Here is a 17,138-nt window from a genome sequence, read left to right as displayed (position 1 = left end):
GACGGAGGCAATAGCTGTGGAGGAAGGGAGAGGGGGGTTCACAGGACATCACACAGGGGTTGTGCCTCTCCAGCCCGACTCACAGATCACACATACATCGAGGCGAACATGTCGACATGTTAATATGTACATGTAAAAGTACTTTTACACACATGCAATGGCACATACACACACACACACACACACACACACACAGCACTGCCTGAATAGGAAAACTGTGTGAACCACAGTTGGTTAAGGTTTAACGGTTCATCGAGGGAGCGAGAACAGCCCATGCAAAATCCCTCGTTACATATTCTGAATTTCTAACTTTCCCAGGAAAACACTGTCATGAGACACGAACAGAAAGGTGCTTTCAGTCAAGACAGAGTCATGGACAATGGAGTCAGTGATGCCCAAATTCCTACCCGCTCCCTGTGTCTCTCCTCTGTTCTGGTGGTGTTCTTACAGCCAGGATGCCACACTGTTGATCCTGAGGAGGAAGACAGAGAGAAAATACATTTAACATATGGAAATTAAGTGTATTCACGATTTTCAAATGCATTTTGCATATATGACTAAATGTGTTCCAAAAGTGTGTTTGAAACGCTCTGAGACACACTGCTGCTATTAATATTCATACTCAGGGAACAGATGGGTGACAAATTGGTTATAACATGGGTTATTAACGGGCTTAATTAAAGGCTGTCTGATACACACCTGGTACACAGTGCATAGGAAAAAAATTATTATGCAAAAGACCGTTTAAATTTCTGCGCACTGTCAGCACTAGGTTTATTGAAAATGCAACATCTTAGTCACTGACCTTCACTAAGCATCAAACTCACGATATGAAACATCATCTTTACGCTAGGGCCACGAAGGCTGCTACAGCTAATGGAACAAAAGTAAAATCAAAATACCTGAGACAATTACACCGTCAATAAATTATGAAAAATGATTAATTAATTTAATTTTAAAATCATTTATTTTTATTGCCAGTTTTTTTTAATTTATTTTTTATTTTAATGTTTGTCTTGTTGTAGTGATTTTTTTTTCTCTATCAATTTCTGGTAGTGTAATCATAATTTGATTTCTTCTTGACTGGGTCTTGCAGCCTCCTATAAAGATTTTACATTGTCGAGGTGATGCGTAATGATCAGTCTATGGTAATGATGCGATGTGGTGTGTGACCTTCATGTTGCTTCTTTTTTTACTTTATTTTATTTATGTTTTCACATTTACATGCTAAGTTTGTGCAAGAATCCAAACTCTCTATGATAAACTAAAGAAATAAAACCTACATAAAGGCAGATGCTTCAACATGACACAAAATACAAGGCGGCCTTTACAGTCGCCACATCTCAACACAATAACAGTGACCTATGGAAGATTTTGGACGTGTTAGACACTAAATGAAGGAATATTTTTTGAGAGAATTGTGTTAATCTCTTGAGTAGTTTCAGAGATTTGTAGAAGGAGTATTAAAGCTGTTCTGTCAGCTTGTGGAGGCCCAACACATTACTGAGACACTTGGCTTCTCACTTCACTTCACTTCACTTTAATTGCTATGCAGCCAGAGTTGGTGGAATTTGTTTCCAGTATGGAAATAAATGCTCAGCACATACACAGAGTCAGCAGCACAGCATATAAGCAGACATATCACACAGTAAGTAATAATAATGCCCTTAAATTTGTCAACAATCTCTTGGTATATTTAAAGGCTTGTTGTACTAATAATAGCAAAATATGTCATTTAATCCCCACTGTGATCCGTGTATTTTAAAAGCTACAGCCCACTTCTTCAGTTTCTGTTCACAAAAAAACAACCAAAAGTGGAATAACAAAGTTTCCATGCGACAGTGACAATGCAGGTGGGTCCGCTCTCTCACCTTGCAGATACATCTCTTCCCCTTCTGTGAACATCTGATTGCACCTGCTGCATCTCGCACAGCTGGGGTGGTAGTGCTTATCTCCTGCCTGGAAAACACAGAGCGCACAAAACCAACGTGACATCACAGGAACATGAAGATCAGTGAGGCCCGCAGTAAAGTGAGTGAAGCAGAGCTGCGACTTCCAGGAAATAAACCCAGCGCTCTACCTACTCTCAGCTCCACTTCTTTCCTCTAACACCCAAAATTTGTTAGTGCAACGGGTAGTTTCATCAGATCCTGTGTAACTGCTCTCTCTTCCTTATAGAACAACTGTTGATGGAAGAGTAGCAATGGGCAGCTGTCTGTAAATATGTTCCCCTGAAATTGGTCTGATTTAATGTAAAGAAGGAGTTTCTCAACACTTCATACGGGAATGTGAAATCATAAATATATTTCAGCCATATTCTCTTTCAGTGAGCAAAACAATAAGATTGTTCATTGAATATCACCACCATGATGTTTGACACAGTCAACCTGCCTTCTATATCTGAGTGTTCCTCTTTGTGATAACCTGCATGATGCAACCCAATAAAAACGATCTGACGGCGAGGGCACCTGAATTTCCATCTACACAGGCACTTTGCATGCAGAGAGCACCATTATAAAGCCTGTGTGACTTTGACCAGGGGGTGATAAATACCCAAATGAATTGTTGCCTGCTGTATAACAACTTTCAGTAACATTTCAGCTGGCAAGTGGCCACTCAGAGATATGGAGCCACTGACTAATATTTGCATTTTTACATTTTACAGAGAGGCTATAGCAAGCACTTCACAGCACCTCCCACCCAATACTCATGTACACTGTTAAACACAATCTCTCTCTCTCTCTCTCTCTCTGAAATAATAAAGGTACTTGTGCTATATGTGTAGTGTGCCATTAAATACTCTCCCTATTTCTCCCAGCCTTTAATAGCTGCATTAATTACCCCTGCATTAATCAGCCATTCACATCGCACTCCCAGAGGAGCAGACAGTATGCAACCCCACCGATGGCTACATGGTATTTGACCTGGGTCTTGGGTCGGTGATTAAACTATCAGACAGACTGCTATGGCTTTGGCCCCACTGATCCATTGGCAGCAGCTCAGGGGTGAGATGCCGAGGCCTTTTCCTATTGTCATAAAGGCCTGCCTTAGTGCTGGATTACTGTAAGCCTGGCTGGCTGGCTAGCAGTGACATTTTCATACCATTAAATGACACATAACTCAGTGTCTGATTGGATCACTGTCTGCCCAACAGACAGGCCAGCACCAGTTCAAGAGACCAGCGAACGCAGAGAGCGTCGAGGTAATGTTTTACATAAACTCGGCTCAGACTACGTTAATAACGTTTAAGCAAGAGTTTCATAACAGCCGCATGACATACAGCACTAATGAATACTGATCACTTTCTAAATGTCGGCTCACATTAGGTGTTTTATGTAATATTTATATAATTTGTGGCAAAGCAAGCTTGTATGAAGCATGTGTATTTAGGCAGGAGTTGGAAAGACCCAAAAATCTGCTAAGAATTAATCTTTTAGTTGAATACAGTCATGTCAAGAGTCTATTTGGCTCGGCGAAGAAGAGATTACACTGGAGATTATCTAAACTACATTTCACAATTCCACTCCGATGCAACATCCTGTCTGTTTGAGAAGCAGCATTTAGACATTAAAACCAACTCTCAAACTGTGAACTTATTCCTGTATACCCACCCACATATCACAAACATTCATTTAAACCTTTAGACTTTACAGATATCCCTTAAGTGAAAGCATTGGTTCCATTAGAATTCTTTCAAACGTACCTTTGGCAGGATTTATATGAAATCCAGGTGCAATATTTTACAAAAGCATCACAAATTCCACATCAGGCTGCACACAGAGATATCTGCCTGTACTAGAGAGCCAATCAGAGGGATGTTGAAGCTGAAGGTTGTGAGGTGTGTATGTGTCTTACCTCTAGCACCTTCCCTGTAATGAACTGATGACACGCCTCACACTGAACTCCAAAATGGATCTGGTAGTCCTTCTCACAGTAGGGGGCGCCATCCCTGAGAGGACACAGACAAATCTGAACAGCAGGGACTTGACAGTGAAACATCATATTGTGTGTGTGAACAGTATGCGGGCCTGAATTTGTACAAGTAGCCTGTAATTACAGTGGATATGAGATGCTTACTTGCTGATGTACTCCCCGGTCAGCACTTTGCTGCAGGCCTTACACTTAAAGCAGCCCAGATGCCACTGTTTGTCCAGTGCTAGAAGAGCCTGTCCATTCTTAATGTCTCGACCACATCCTGCACAATCTGCGAAAAACAAAAGTGGCATAGCTGAAACACACGACCAAAACTACAAGACAGTACAACAACAGAGCAAGGAAATGCCTGCAGAGTAAAATAATGCGCGCTTAAAAGTTTGTTTCATGTAAAAACCGGTCCTTTAATGGGCTCACAATATTAACAAATGCAAATTGCAGCACGCAAAGAGTGAGACATCTTGTCAGTTCTGACCCAAGACACTAGATGGTGATAGAGCGTAACTGGCAATGTTCTGACAGCTGCCTCTTTCTATCATCCACATCTCCCTTACCATGGCTCTAAAAGCTCCATCCATATCCAAGTGGGATCCCGAGGCTCTAAAAGTGCAAGAGGTTGGTTCTAAATGAACAATCTTCCTGTCATCTCGTCTTTAATGAATAGAGGATGAAAGCAACACAGAGCCCACTGCAACCACAGGGGACGATAACTACGTAAGGCATAACGAGGTTGCAATGATGACGTGAGGAGAATCAGCATGCCTTATTTATAGGTGACCTTGTCTAAAAGCTCTTCAAACGCCAACAGAGAGACCAGTGGGGGTGTGGGAGAGAAAGAGAAAGAACAGGAAGAGGAAGAGAGGAAAGAGAAAGAGGGAGGATGAGGGGAGTTGGAAGAGGAGGGGTTTGAGGGCTGCACATTCGCTGTTCCAGAGGAAAGGAAATGCATGGCCATGCATTATTTAGCAAGGCCTGTCTTGGTGTTATTCATAAAGGAACATGGCTGGTCCAACACTAGGCTGCGTTTACACAGAAGAAGAGAGAATGAATGATACCCAAACATCATTCAGTCTTCAGGCATTGCTAGGCTGCAGAAGAGCTCCTTACATTCAGTGTTTTCTTTATGTGGAACTATTGAGTGATACAAACGGTTTAACACACTTAACTGCTAAACATTTCTCCTCTTTTATTTCCTTCCTCTTAACATAAAGGTTTGACCTTGTGAAACAAATGCTTTTTACTATCTTACTGAGAGTTGAAGGAGAAGAATGATACCACTTCATATGTCTGTTCAATATAAAGCTACAGCCAGCAGTAGCGTAGCTTGGCTTGACTTAGTGGCTGCAAGAAACTGTGAGAAACAGCTAGCCTGGCTCTGTTCAAAATCTGCCTACCAGCACCTCTTAAGCTCACAAGTTACAAAGTTATATCTCATTTGTTCAATCTGCAGAAAAACTCCTGTGAAAGAACAACAAGCTGTAGGTTAGCTAAGCTAAGCTAAGCTAACCAGTGCTAGCTTGAGCTTCATAAACCCAAGCAGCAACCTTCAGGGCTAAAAAATGAAGCCAATGCAGAAGTGCCTAACACTGCAGTTTCCCAAATGGCCACTTGAAGCTAGCTCCAAATATCCCAACAGACCCCCATGTTAAAATAACCAACTTTACAGCAGATATAAACATGTTTACAGCCTGGTACAAACAACAGTTTTGGTCTCTATTGCTAATTTTCCCCTTCATCTCAGGTTCTGAGTCAGATTGACCCCTCGCTCCTCCACAGCATCACCCTCTCTTTCAAATATGGTCCCCTCTGGCCCTGAAATCCAAGATGGCAACTGGGGACTTCGAAACAGGAGTCCATAAACGCATGTCGACATCACAATGGCTATGTCCATTATTTTTATACAGTCTATATATTTGCCATATGTGAATTTGCTTTTCCTTGGACAGCAAAGCCATGCCTACATTGCCTGTGATTGGCTGTGATTAGACATTCTTACCCTAACTCTAACCAATCTCACTCCTCTTGCCTAAACCTAACCAATCCAACAACAAAGGCAACGACTACTGACTAATCTGAGGGAAATTTGCCTTTGCTATCCTAAGAACCATACAGACATGAGTGCATTAGTCTTGTATGCTAACTCTCAGAAAGATCACGTGTAGCCTTTTCCCAAACACTTAAAACTACTCCTATAAGCAGGTATAAGGTTGGAAAAGTCCTCATGGAGTTTAATTTTCAAAGACTCCATGTTTTTTTTTTCAGCTGTGCCATTTTAGAAAGATATTCTTGATGTATTGCAACTCATTTTATAGACATTTCCCTAAATTCAGGCTGACATTCTTACTATGGAAAAGTAAAGTTTTATTGGTTTGAACAATGTTTCGCTGCACAGTTCAAGTTTATGATGACTGAGACCACCAACAGGCTGCAGCTTGTGAATGGGTTAATGTTCACAATTCCATATTTATGGCAGTTTTGTCGGTTTCAATTAAATTTACGCTAATTATGTGTGGGCGAGATGACTGATGTAAACCTGAAAATTATTCTTCACAGCACAGATATCATAGCTAAAATGACTGGTCAACAGCTACATTAAAATGCCCTGCATGAATCATACCTGGAAGCTCAATTATCTAGACTTTTGTTTCACTAAAACTTTTTTAATTCCTTCAAGTAATTCACTTTCACTTTGAATCCTACTGCGAACCCACCAATTCTGTGCGGGAGCCATTATAGCGTCAAGCGAAAACAAAAAGGCCTTCCTGTACATTCAACCTATGCGTGCATTTGTTTTTTTAGACAATAGGAACTTACTGCTAGAGCCCAGGATGTCCTTTGGTCCTGGAGACATGGGCTCCACACAGTACTGACACAAGCAGTCCTTCCCGTTGAAGGTCACCCTGTCCCCTGCAGGGAACGGTCGTCTGGAAGAGGGGTGACATGAACAATCGGTCAACAAGACATGAGCTGTGTCCCCTCTGAGCTGTGGTGAGTTTAAGAGTTTATTAGCTGTGGCTTGCAGTCTGTCTGATAGGGCTTAAGATGACAGGACCTGGTGATGTGGATGTGTGTCAACACTGGGCGCCTCAGGAGGACATTTAGTCAGATGACGCAGACATGACACAAAGCATGGTACTGTAAACTGTCTACCGGAATTCCTGCCATCTTGGACTTTGATTGTCTGTCACTTCACATAATTCTGATCAGAATTTTATTAGTACTGTATTGGAAAGCTAAGTACAAAGCAAAAAAATAAGATCTGGGTAACTTTTCATCAGCTAATGTAAAATGAATGAGTCTTACTTGCAGATGGTGCAGACGAAGCAGGCAGGGTGGTAGGTCTTGCCCAAAGCAGTGACCACTTCCCCCTCCACAAAGTCCCCACAGCCATTGCAGCGGGTGCCGTGCATGCGTTGGTAGTCCAGCGTGCACAGATACTCCCCATTCTTCATGAAGAACCCCCCCTGGGCGAGGTCACAGCCACACACTGTATGGGACACACACATTAGCACTCTGCAAGTCGGGTCATGTAGTGCTCTTCCCATGTAACACATTAAGCATCCGACCATCAACCCATCCAACTCCTCCACGCATCAGTAGCTTTGTTAAGACTTGCTAGTCTGTGTAATCCTGAGAGGCTCAGTGAATCCATGAAATGGATGCTGAAAAATACATTTTAACAACTGTGTGTTACTATGTGAAATGTAAAGTACAAACCTTTCATCAGCGTTCACAGTCACACAGAGAAAAAAACCCTGAACCTTCTTTTCAAGGAGTTTCAAGGAACTCTGCATGGAGGGCTCTAGTTGATTAATCAGCACTAGCACCGCAAGGTCTTTTCATTGTCAGTGTGGAGGTAGAGTGTTCGATGCAAAACAATTCTACAATTGTCTGGCCCAGGAAATGGCCTTGATCTGTTTCTGACGATAACTGGCTCTAAATACTCCATACTTCACTGTCGGTCTCCAACAAGCTTCCTACTATTCAAATATAACCTTGTCATCTACACAACATGAAAGACTGGCAAAGGCAGAGATGGTAATTAGTGAACAATTCAATGTTTGGGATATTTTAATATTGGTGTGATGCTGTTTTTGGGTTTTACTGACCATATAAAAGATTTACTATATTGAAGGAAATACGGAAATCTACAGAGCCAGGAAAGGTACATGGAGGGGGAGAAAAACAAGATACTCTCGAAAGTACTTTCATGAGATCTTGCAAAACCTTTGTGAAATGTTTTCATTTAGGTCAGTGTACTTCCAGGTCAGTTCAGCACCAGGAACAACCACAACAATGGAGCTCACACACCCACGGAGGAGGTTCATAGAATTTTATTTTGAGAATGGCCTCAAATATAAAGACATCAAATCAGTGCCTGGCAGTGGGCACAGTTCTCACTTAAGTAAGAGACATCTGAAGAGAAAACAAGGGGACACGGTGCAAAGAGTACTCTGACCTGGCTGTCCTCATTGCGTCTATCGTTCTTCCAACCTACATTAGACGCAACTATGTCCATTTCCTTATGACAAAAGCCTCGACGGCTGCGTTCTTATGAGAGCTCACTGGCCTCCAGTGAAATATGACAGCTCCAATAGCTTGGAAAATAGTGACACTGGGCCCTGAACTTGATGAATTTACTGTTTATCAGATCACAAATGAGACAAGAATTAGCGAGCTAGTCCCAGGCAGATTATAAGATTATGAGCCCATCACCTCTCCTACATGGGAACAAGACACCAGACTTTATAGTTTAGTCTCTAACCTCTTTATGTATCTCTTTGTTGTCATTTTGAGTCACAGTGTAGTTGTTTTGTGTCTCTCTAGTCATTTTCTAACTCTTTTTTTGTCTTTCTTTGTAGTCAATTTGTGTCTTTTCTGGTCTTTTTATGTGCCCACTAGACTTGTTCAACGGCAGCTCTTGAGATGGACCTTCAGTTAGCAGCTATAGCAACTGGAATTCAGCCAGTGCAAACCCAGCGCCTTTCACATCTTTTTCTTCTCAATTTCTTCCCCACCATGTCCCTTTCCAGGCTCTGTGGAAATCAAAAATTTGTTTGTAGAATACTACAATGACTTTTATCTCTGTGATATCAAGCAGAGACACTCTGGGTGACTAAGGACTCATGGCTTTACACTTTTGGCCTAAAACATACCAGTTTTGAACTGTGTGAAATTCCTGCACCAAAGTTCATGGCAATCACTCCAACAGTTGTCAAGACATTTCACTCAAAAACACAAACATCAAACTCCCATTGGTGCTAGAGGAAAAGTCAGGGGATCGTCAAAGTCATTAGGGATTAACTTCTGGGAACCATGAACATCAGTACAAAATGTCATGCCAAATAATCCAAAGTTGTTGAGAAGACCAAACAAACAGACCCACACTGGAAAAAAATCCACACACATCTATTGTACTTCTAATAACACACGCCTTTGATGGCTGATTTGGCTTAAAATAACAACTTATTTTCCATGTCACATTATAATTTTCTTGTTCGTGTTAAATAATGTGATTCTATTATAGTCCAGAAATCTCACATTACCCTCTACAAAAAAAAATAAAAAAATAAAAAATGGACATCAATCATAGCACTAGCCAAAAAAAAAGCTAAAAACAGCAGTCACACCCTTTACTTTTGATTTTTCCTGGATTTTTCCCACTCATCAAGACAAGAAGAGGTTTGGTCAGATATTAGGCGTGTCTGTATGTACAGTATTTCAACCACATAATGATCACTTGAGCCGTGCAGCCCGTCATTCCAGCACCACAGAGTGAGCCTGGGAATTTAATAGCCTTCTGGAAATACCACAGCTAAGAGGGAAAATATTTTGATGTTTGAGATGACTGCACCTAATCATTCTTATGCAATGAGCTACGCTAAATCCTGGGGATGAATGGGAGCGAGTGAGGGAGAGAATCAGATTTAATTGCATTAAGGCTCACGGGTGATGAGATTGGCTTGTAAGCTATGTGAGTCGAGGGAAGACCAGCAGTGGAGATTCGGTGGCCTTTGAATGTGATGTCCAACCACCTTGGCTTTTCAACACACGCAGGCCATTACATTAATGTCTTCTTGGAAAATTAAGAGGGTCAACTTATGAAATGAAATGAAAGTGAATTCAGGGAAATTGAAAGGTTTCATGGAATGAGATAAATGCATGCAAAAAAACAGCTATTTGGGATTTGTCTGCGAAGGGGATAATATGACTATCAATAAGCTCAGTCAACCTGAAATGACCGCAGCTGAGTAGTACAGTATTATTAGTTGTACAACTTGGGGGCTCACAAACGCACATATAAATTTAGAGCGAGGACTAGGACAGTGTGTCTTTTGGCTAAAGCAGTCTTCGTGTCTTCTTTGGCAACTGCCAACTCTGCACAAAGACAGAGACACACACGTACACTTTTAGTACCTCTGACTCTCTACAGGCATGTATATCCACTTGTAAAGGACAGAATTAGGTACTAATCTCAGTGTTCACTTGTGTTATTCTGGGCTCTTGGTGAAGTAAGCTAACACTATAACAGTGCTCCAGCCACAGATTAACCACAAGGGTTTCATCGGGGCAGGTTCAGCCCACATGAGTGAGACTGCTTGGTTGGCCGTGGGCAGCTCCATAGTAATCATGCCAGAAATCCATCAGTAATAAGGCTAAACGCAGAAGGATTTGCACTGTCACTTGTCATAGCAGTCTGGATGGTACTTTAATTGAAGTATGTAGGTCTGAGAAGTGAAGATGAGTCATGCCACAATGTGTCCCCCTCGTTAGAGGAGGATGGAAAGGACGTTGTGGCCTTTAGGGACATGTACTGCTCATATCCAACTTTGTGTGAACAGGATGCTTTTTGGGACAGTTGTGGAAAAAGAACAATTTAGCTATCTTCACACTATAAGCCTTAGTGCTCAGCTCCAATTATTATCCAGATCCCAAAAGCTTTTTATTTGTCTGGTTATTGAAAGTGTACGTGCATCATGTAGCTGCAAGGCCATCAAAAACAACATACATGAGGAAAAAAGGTCTGCATTCTTATTCTACACCACAGAAGTTTTATCAAGACAACATTTCAATCCTACTTGACTCTTCATCAGCACCTAACGAAGCACCAAGTAGGAGTGAAACGTTGTCTTAAACTTTAGTGGGGTAAGTGTGCAGGTGTAACTTTTTTGCTTGGCTGTTTACACTATACTATAGAGAAGAGGAAGCTTAGTTGGAGGGACCTGTGGAGTATGGAGGAGAATCGTATTAGATTCCTGGTAGGGGCTACATATGATGTGTTACCAACCCCCCAGAACCTAAAACTGTGGGTAAATGGGGACCCATCATGCCCATTGTGTTCACGTACCGCAACTTTAAAGCATATTTTGTCAGGCTGTAAAGTTAGCTTGTCACAAGGCCGATATACATGGCGACATAATCAGGTGTTGAAATGTTTAGCTGCAGGCATCGAAGGGAAACGAAGACAGGTGAATTCAGAAGGTGTTAAGGATAGGGGCTTAGTAATTCAGTTTGTCCGTGAGGGAGAGAAATACAGAAGGGATAAGTTAGTGAGGAGGCAAGGGTGTGGCCGCCTAGAAGGTGCTTGTGATTGGGAAATGCAAGTAGATTTAGGGGGAAAGCTTGTTGTTCCTCAGGAAATAGTCTGTACCAGGCAGATGCCTGACTTAGTGTTGTGGTCAGTGAGTCAACAGATAGTTTATTTCATTGAGCTGACAGTTCCTTGGGAAGACTCAGTGGAAGAAGCCTATGAAAGAAAAAAGCTTGGATATGCAGACTTAGGAGCAGAAGCTGAGCAGCGAGGATGGAAGACTAGGATTTGTCCAGTGGAAGTGGGGTGTAGGGGATTCATAGCAAGATCAACTGTCTCACTCCTGGGGGAACTCGGAGTGCGGGGACTGAATTTGAGGAAGACAGTGAGGGAAATGTCAGATGAAGCAATTAAATGCAGCCAGTTTATCTATTACAGAAGAAATAATGTCAGCTGGGGGCCAGCAGGGGGAACTACTAAGCAGGGCACATAACTCCTTGAGATCAGGTGGAGAGATCCACTTCCTGTCAGGAGAAATCCAGGAAGAGGAAGTATTTAAGTGTGGGAGTGGCCTATTGGAATCCATTTTGTTTGAGGCCATGCGGCAAGGTGAGTGTGCTTGCTGATCCTGTAAGTCCAGTTAGCTCCTTTAACTTTAGCTTATATTGTAGTTATGCTATGTAGTGTGTGAAATAGAGTATGGTGAATGTGACAGGAAAGCTAGTATCAGCATTGCTTCTGCCTGGAGCTCGCATGTATGGAGCCTGGGTTTGGTTGAAGATGGCAGTGCTGTTTGGGCTGAGAAAGCCATGTGTAAGTAAGAAGGAAATCCAGGAAGAGGAAGGTTATTTAAGTGTGGGAGTGGCCTATTTGAATCCATTTTGTTTGAGACCATGCTGCAAAGTGAGTGTGTTTGCTGATCCTGTGAGTTCATTTATCTCCTTTAACTTTAGCTTACATTGTAGTTATGCTATGTAGCGTGTGAAATAGAGTATGGTGAATGTGCTAGTAAAGGTAGTATCAGCATTGCTTCTGCCTGGAGTTCGCATAAACGGAGCCTGGGCTTGGTTGAAGGTGGCAGTGCTGTTTGGGCTGAGATCACTGTCCAGCCTCCTGGAGGTGTCATTGTTGTGAGGGCTCGTCCTGAGGAGGTAGACTGTACAGCCTAACCCGGCGGGGGAGTGTGATAGCCTAACAAGGCTTCCTTCCCTGGGTCTACCTCCTCTGTGGTAGTATAGGTAAGGTAAAGGAGGTTGTTCGGTTAGTGTGGGGAGCAGTGAGACCTGGCATTAGGGGAGTGTCTCTGGGACGCCAGAGATCACTGTCTAGCCTCCTGGAGGTGTCGTGGGACCAACTAGACGAAACACCGGTGAAAGGAGGTTCCCACCCTGATGACCCCAAAGACATGTTAGTTATCACTGCTCACGGGTCTGTATAGTTAAGCCTTGCCATAATAGCTTATCGTAGGGCTTAGGAGGATTATTCACTGAGTGCTGATCCCTTTTTTTTTTTTTTTATTAGAGCACAAACTTCTTGTGTTTATTTGAATTAATGGTGGCCAGTAACAGAATCCACTGTGAACTGGTCACGACCCTGACATGCGTCTGACATGCGCAGAGGGCCTCGGTGGGGCAATGGCTGCTACTTCTGTACGGAGGTGGGTACTGAGTCAGAGCCAGGAGTGGTGGGACTGTGGCGTGAATAGCTTCACTAAATCAGATTTCATCCAAAATTTCAGGGTGTCACATCACATCTGTCAGCGCCTTTCCACAAGACTCTCATGGCAAAACCCTCAGTTCAGGGGGGTTATGTAAAAGTTGAATGATTTCTGATATGACTTTAAAGACCAAGGTTGCGCTGCAAAAAAATCACACCTGCAGCTGATTTAGGACCACATATGAAACTGACCCAAATCAGATTTGAAAAGATCAGATTTCATGCTATGGAAAAAACAGATCTGAGTCACATACCGGCAAAAAATCTGATTTGAGCCACCCCTGCCTGCAGTCTGAACGTAGCCCTTGTTTAGCTGCACTTCTGTCTTTTCACATAAAAGGTCACCAGATACATGACTCTTATATACCTGTGACCTATGACACTACATCACAGGGGAGGACCATGTTTTGGAAAACACAACTATAGTCAGCATTAGGCAGCATGTACTGAATGAAAGGAGGCAAATGTCCTACTATTGTGACAATATGAAATTAGCTATGAATTTTAAAACTTCACACCTCAGCTGCCAATTTTCACACATTACTCCCACATTATTATTTTCCAATTCAGAAAAAATAAACTGTCTGAGGGCTGATTTCTAAATTGTAAACACATAATTTATTTACCAAAGACCGGTCTCTCTGATCATAATATTAGGGTTGTCTCAGTTGGAGTAAAGCTAAGCCAAATCACAAGCAGTGAATACAAGTGAATACCATTCAACAAGAAATATTTAACCACATTAAATGCCAGTACCTTTACAGGTGAAGCACTTGAGGTGGAAGTGCTTGTTCTGTACCCGCAGCACCTCGCCTTTACATGGCTGCCCGCACTTGTAGCACTGAATCAGGGGCTTCTCTGTGGAGTGGTGGTGTTGTTGTGTGTCCTGCGCATGAGCCACTGCAAAAGAGGAGACATAATTGTGGTCGCTTAGTGCCGCTTTTGTAACATTGCTTTTAGGTTTTTTTAAGTTGTGTTCATCTGAGGACGCACTGTGAGAATCTGAAAACTGCAGCATCACACAAACCCCTGAGATAAAGACCAACTGCTGAGAGCCTGTCAGGGTAAAAAAAGAACAACATTGACCAGGACAGCACAACTTGGGGTTCACGGCCCAGATAGGCTCTCTGGAGAGTAACAGCCTAAATATAGTCTGTCTTGATCAGTGGAGGATGGAGAGGCAAAAATGCTGAGGCGCACAGGGCTTGGTAAATGGCATGCAAAAAGGGTACTGATGTAATCAGTTTTGCTATTGAGTTTACTGTTCTTTCATCCTCAAAGGAAATATAATGGCCCATTTGCTGTCAATGCCTAGCTTATGTTCCCAGGAATCAATGGTGTAAGGTAGGTACAACAGGCCGGAGTGCACGCTATTTTAAGGGGGCTTAAATTGTCGGTTTAAATTGTCGGTCTTGACTGATTTTGCATATAAACTATCTGCTGTATATCATAATGTATTGTCACATGAATTAATAGAGACTTGACACTGGACAACATTATTGTACATATTACCCACAAATCATTATTGCATATCTGTGTTTAACAAAACACCAAAGAACAAAAAAATATATATATATATTTAATTGAATGTTTTTGTAGTTCATTAACACTTTTTATGGTTAATGCAGAGAAAGCATAACATTTTGTTATAGATATACTGACTTTCTTTTACAAAAACCATGACTTAGATGGGTTTGCCTTTTCAAAGGCAAATACAGCAAATGGCGCCATTTTTAATTTAATGGGAGTTCCTCTCCAAACACAGGCAAATCTCCAAGTTGGCAATCAGAATTGCTCAAGGGCCCAATGTCTAAAATATATGGGTGTAAGGCCCACTCTTTCCATGCCCCTGCCAAATGGGCCCCAATGCAACCACACTGACCTAATATACACCCCTGACACCAATCATTTTGCAGTGCATCTTATATATGGCTTCTTATTGCCATGTTTATGTGAGTTTTGGTGTCAAACACAGTTTGAGATGAACTCCTGTCCCACACTTTTTGGGCTTGTGAAGTGTTCCATTCTCCCCTGTGGATGTCAAGTGTTTGACAGTAAGCAGAGCACGGCGTTCAGCTCAGATAACAACAAAACAGAGCAGGCTTAAAAACTGGCTATGTTTGAATATCTCCCTCTGTGGAAGTTGCAAATGAGTGAATGAATGCCAACTGCACTGCCTGTGTGCTGATACAAGGAAAACAAGGATAAGAATAAGGCACGGACGTGACGCAGGAGAAGAGCAACTTTGCACAAGACTAAGTCACAGCCGTGCTAGCAGCTGCGTAAGGCTGTACTTAGGCACAGCTGTGCTTTGAGCTAAAGGCTAACGTCAGCATGCTAACACAATGACAATGTTAACATGCTGATGTTTCGCAGCTGTAAGGTTTATGTTCGCAAACAACTATTAAACAGAGAACGCTGAGTCTGATCTCAAATGTCATCAGTAGTTTGTTATAGTGGAGTTAAAAACATTGATTAATAGATACATATTGATTCTGAATGTTTTAAACTGTTTCAATACCAGCTGTGCTTTCTTGCTCTCTCTTATTGTTAATGTTTACTTCAGTCACTCTGCTGTTCTCTGCAACCAGGAAAAGAAAAGTCGTCACTGTTGTTTTATAATCTTGATATATATCTTTTAATAAAAAAATTTAACTGTATACCTCAATGTCAATTTTTCCAAGTGGTAGGTTATAGAAAATTATATCAAATATTGATATTTTTCCAGGTATTGTATCAAAGTTAGAAATTCCAGTATCATGACAACACTAGTACGGTCTAAAACCGGTATGGGAAGTGAAGGGATCACCAAAGACATTAGGCTACAATTCATCCTGAGGGGAATATCTGAATTAAATGTCATGGCAATCCATTCACTTGGTTTCAAGACAGTTCACACAAAGCTACAAATGTCAACCTAATGGCGGCGCTGGAGAAAAAGTCAAGGGGATTACCAAAGTCAATAGGATCCATCATGGGGTAATCATGAATGTCTGCACCAAGTTTTGTGCCAATACATCATGTGGATGTTTAGATATTTCACTGGATGGTTGAAAACTTTGACCTCCTGGTGGTGCAACAGTAAAAGTCAGAGGATCACCAAAGTCAGTAGGGTTCATTCTCTGGGGACCATGAAAGCATGTACCACATTTCATGGCAATCCATGAAGCAGTTGTTGAGATATTGTTGTCCCTAAAGCTAACACGACTACAAATGGTGTCGAAATAACCTAAAAAAAAAATCTGAATCTGAACCTATATTAATGCCATTATTTTAAAATGACTCAGCATACATCGAGCTTAACCTGAGTAAAGATTTAGACATCACCTTCTTAATGTGAAGTATTGGGACAGCCATCATAATTATGTAAGACACAGAAGCTATTGTCAGCGTGCCTTATCTACAAGCAGGATCCAGTATTATCTTTAGATCCACAACACCTCAGCCTGTGGCCCTCCTCAGAAAAAGTTTGGGTGTCTCTGACACAGACAGACATTAATCCAGTGCTACTGTACCGGATGTAAATACTGCTGCAGTGCCGCACTGCACACAGCTTATCAGCTGTTCTGGAACCAGCAGATTATTTCACATTCAGGAGCATTAACTAGCAAGGCAGCCCCTTTCTCTCATCCTCTCGTCTCCTCTTTTTCTCTCTTTTTCAAACAAAGATACACACAAACATTCACACACACACACACGCATACACACACACACACACACACAGAATACACATGAAAGGATCTTTGCTCTTTCTGCTCTGCAATGAATCATTAGTCTGCAAGGCTAAAATAAGACACCACCAAAGGCACAGAAATAGCATCATGACCAATCAATGGTCTACCATAGAGAGACATTAGTCTAGATTATTGATGACTTGGCCCACCTTGCTTCACTTCTTTCTGATATCGAGAGGGAGTTTAATTGCAGTAAAATCAAATCAGCAAGAGATCCCAGTCTC

At 41.9% G+C, this 17,138-nt stretch overlaps 1 protein-coding gene across 22 annotated transcripts in view; it reads right to left on the bottom strand.

Annotated features, from left to right (window-relative positions):
- Positions 1-17,138, bottom strand: part of ablim1a (actin binding LIM protein 1a) — a 51,182-nt gene that overhangs the window by 14,098 nt on the left and 19,946 nt on the right. For all 22 annotated transcript variants that reach the window (XR_013487921.1, XR_013487920.1, XR_013487917.1 and 19 more), the window contains 7 exons: positions 13,937-14,080; positions 7,237-7,420; positions 6,748-6,857; positions 4,078-4,204; positions 3,856-3,949; positions 1,872-1,959; positions 408-472 (listed from right to left, as the gene is read on the bottom strand). Coding sequence is in view for 14 of the 22 variants with exons in the window: in XM_078160927.1 (XP_078017053.1) it covers positions 408-472; positions 1,872-1,959; positions 3,856-3,949; positions 4,078-4,204; positions 6,748-6,857; positions 7,237-7,420; positions 13,937-14,080 (812 nt within the window). In the remaining 8 variants the exon portion in view is untranslated. The remainder of the gene's footprint in view (positions 1-407; positions 473-1,871; positions 1,960-3,855; positions 3,950-4,077; positions 4,205-6,747; positions 6,858-7,236; positions 7,421-13,936; positions 14,081-17,138) is intronic.

This window comes from Epinephelus lanceolatus, chromosome 17 (assembly GCF_041903045.1).
Source record: "Epinephelus lanceolatus isolate andai-2023 chromosome 17, ASM4190304v1, whole genome shotgun sequence".
In the NCBI taxonomy this organism is placed as follows: Eukaryota; Metazoa; Chordata; class Actinopteri; order Perciformes; family Serranidae; genus Epinephelus; species Epinephelus lanceolatus.
The sequence above is the reverse complement of the archived record's forward strand: the minus strand, read 5'-3'. Positions and strand labels throughout refer to the sequence as shown.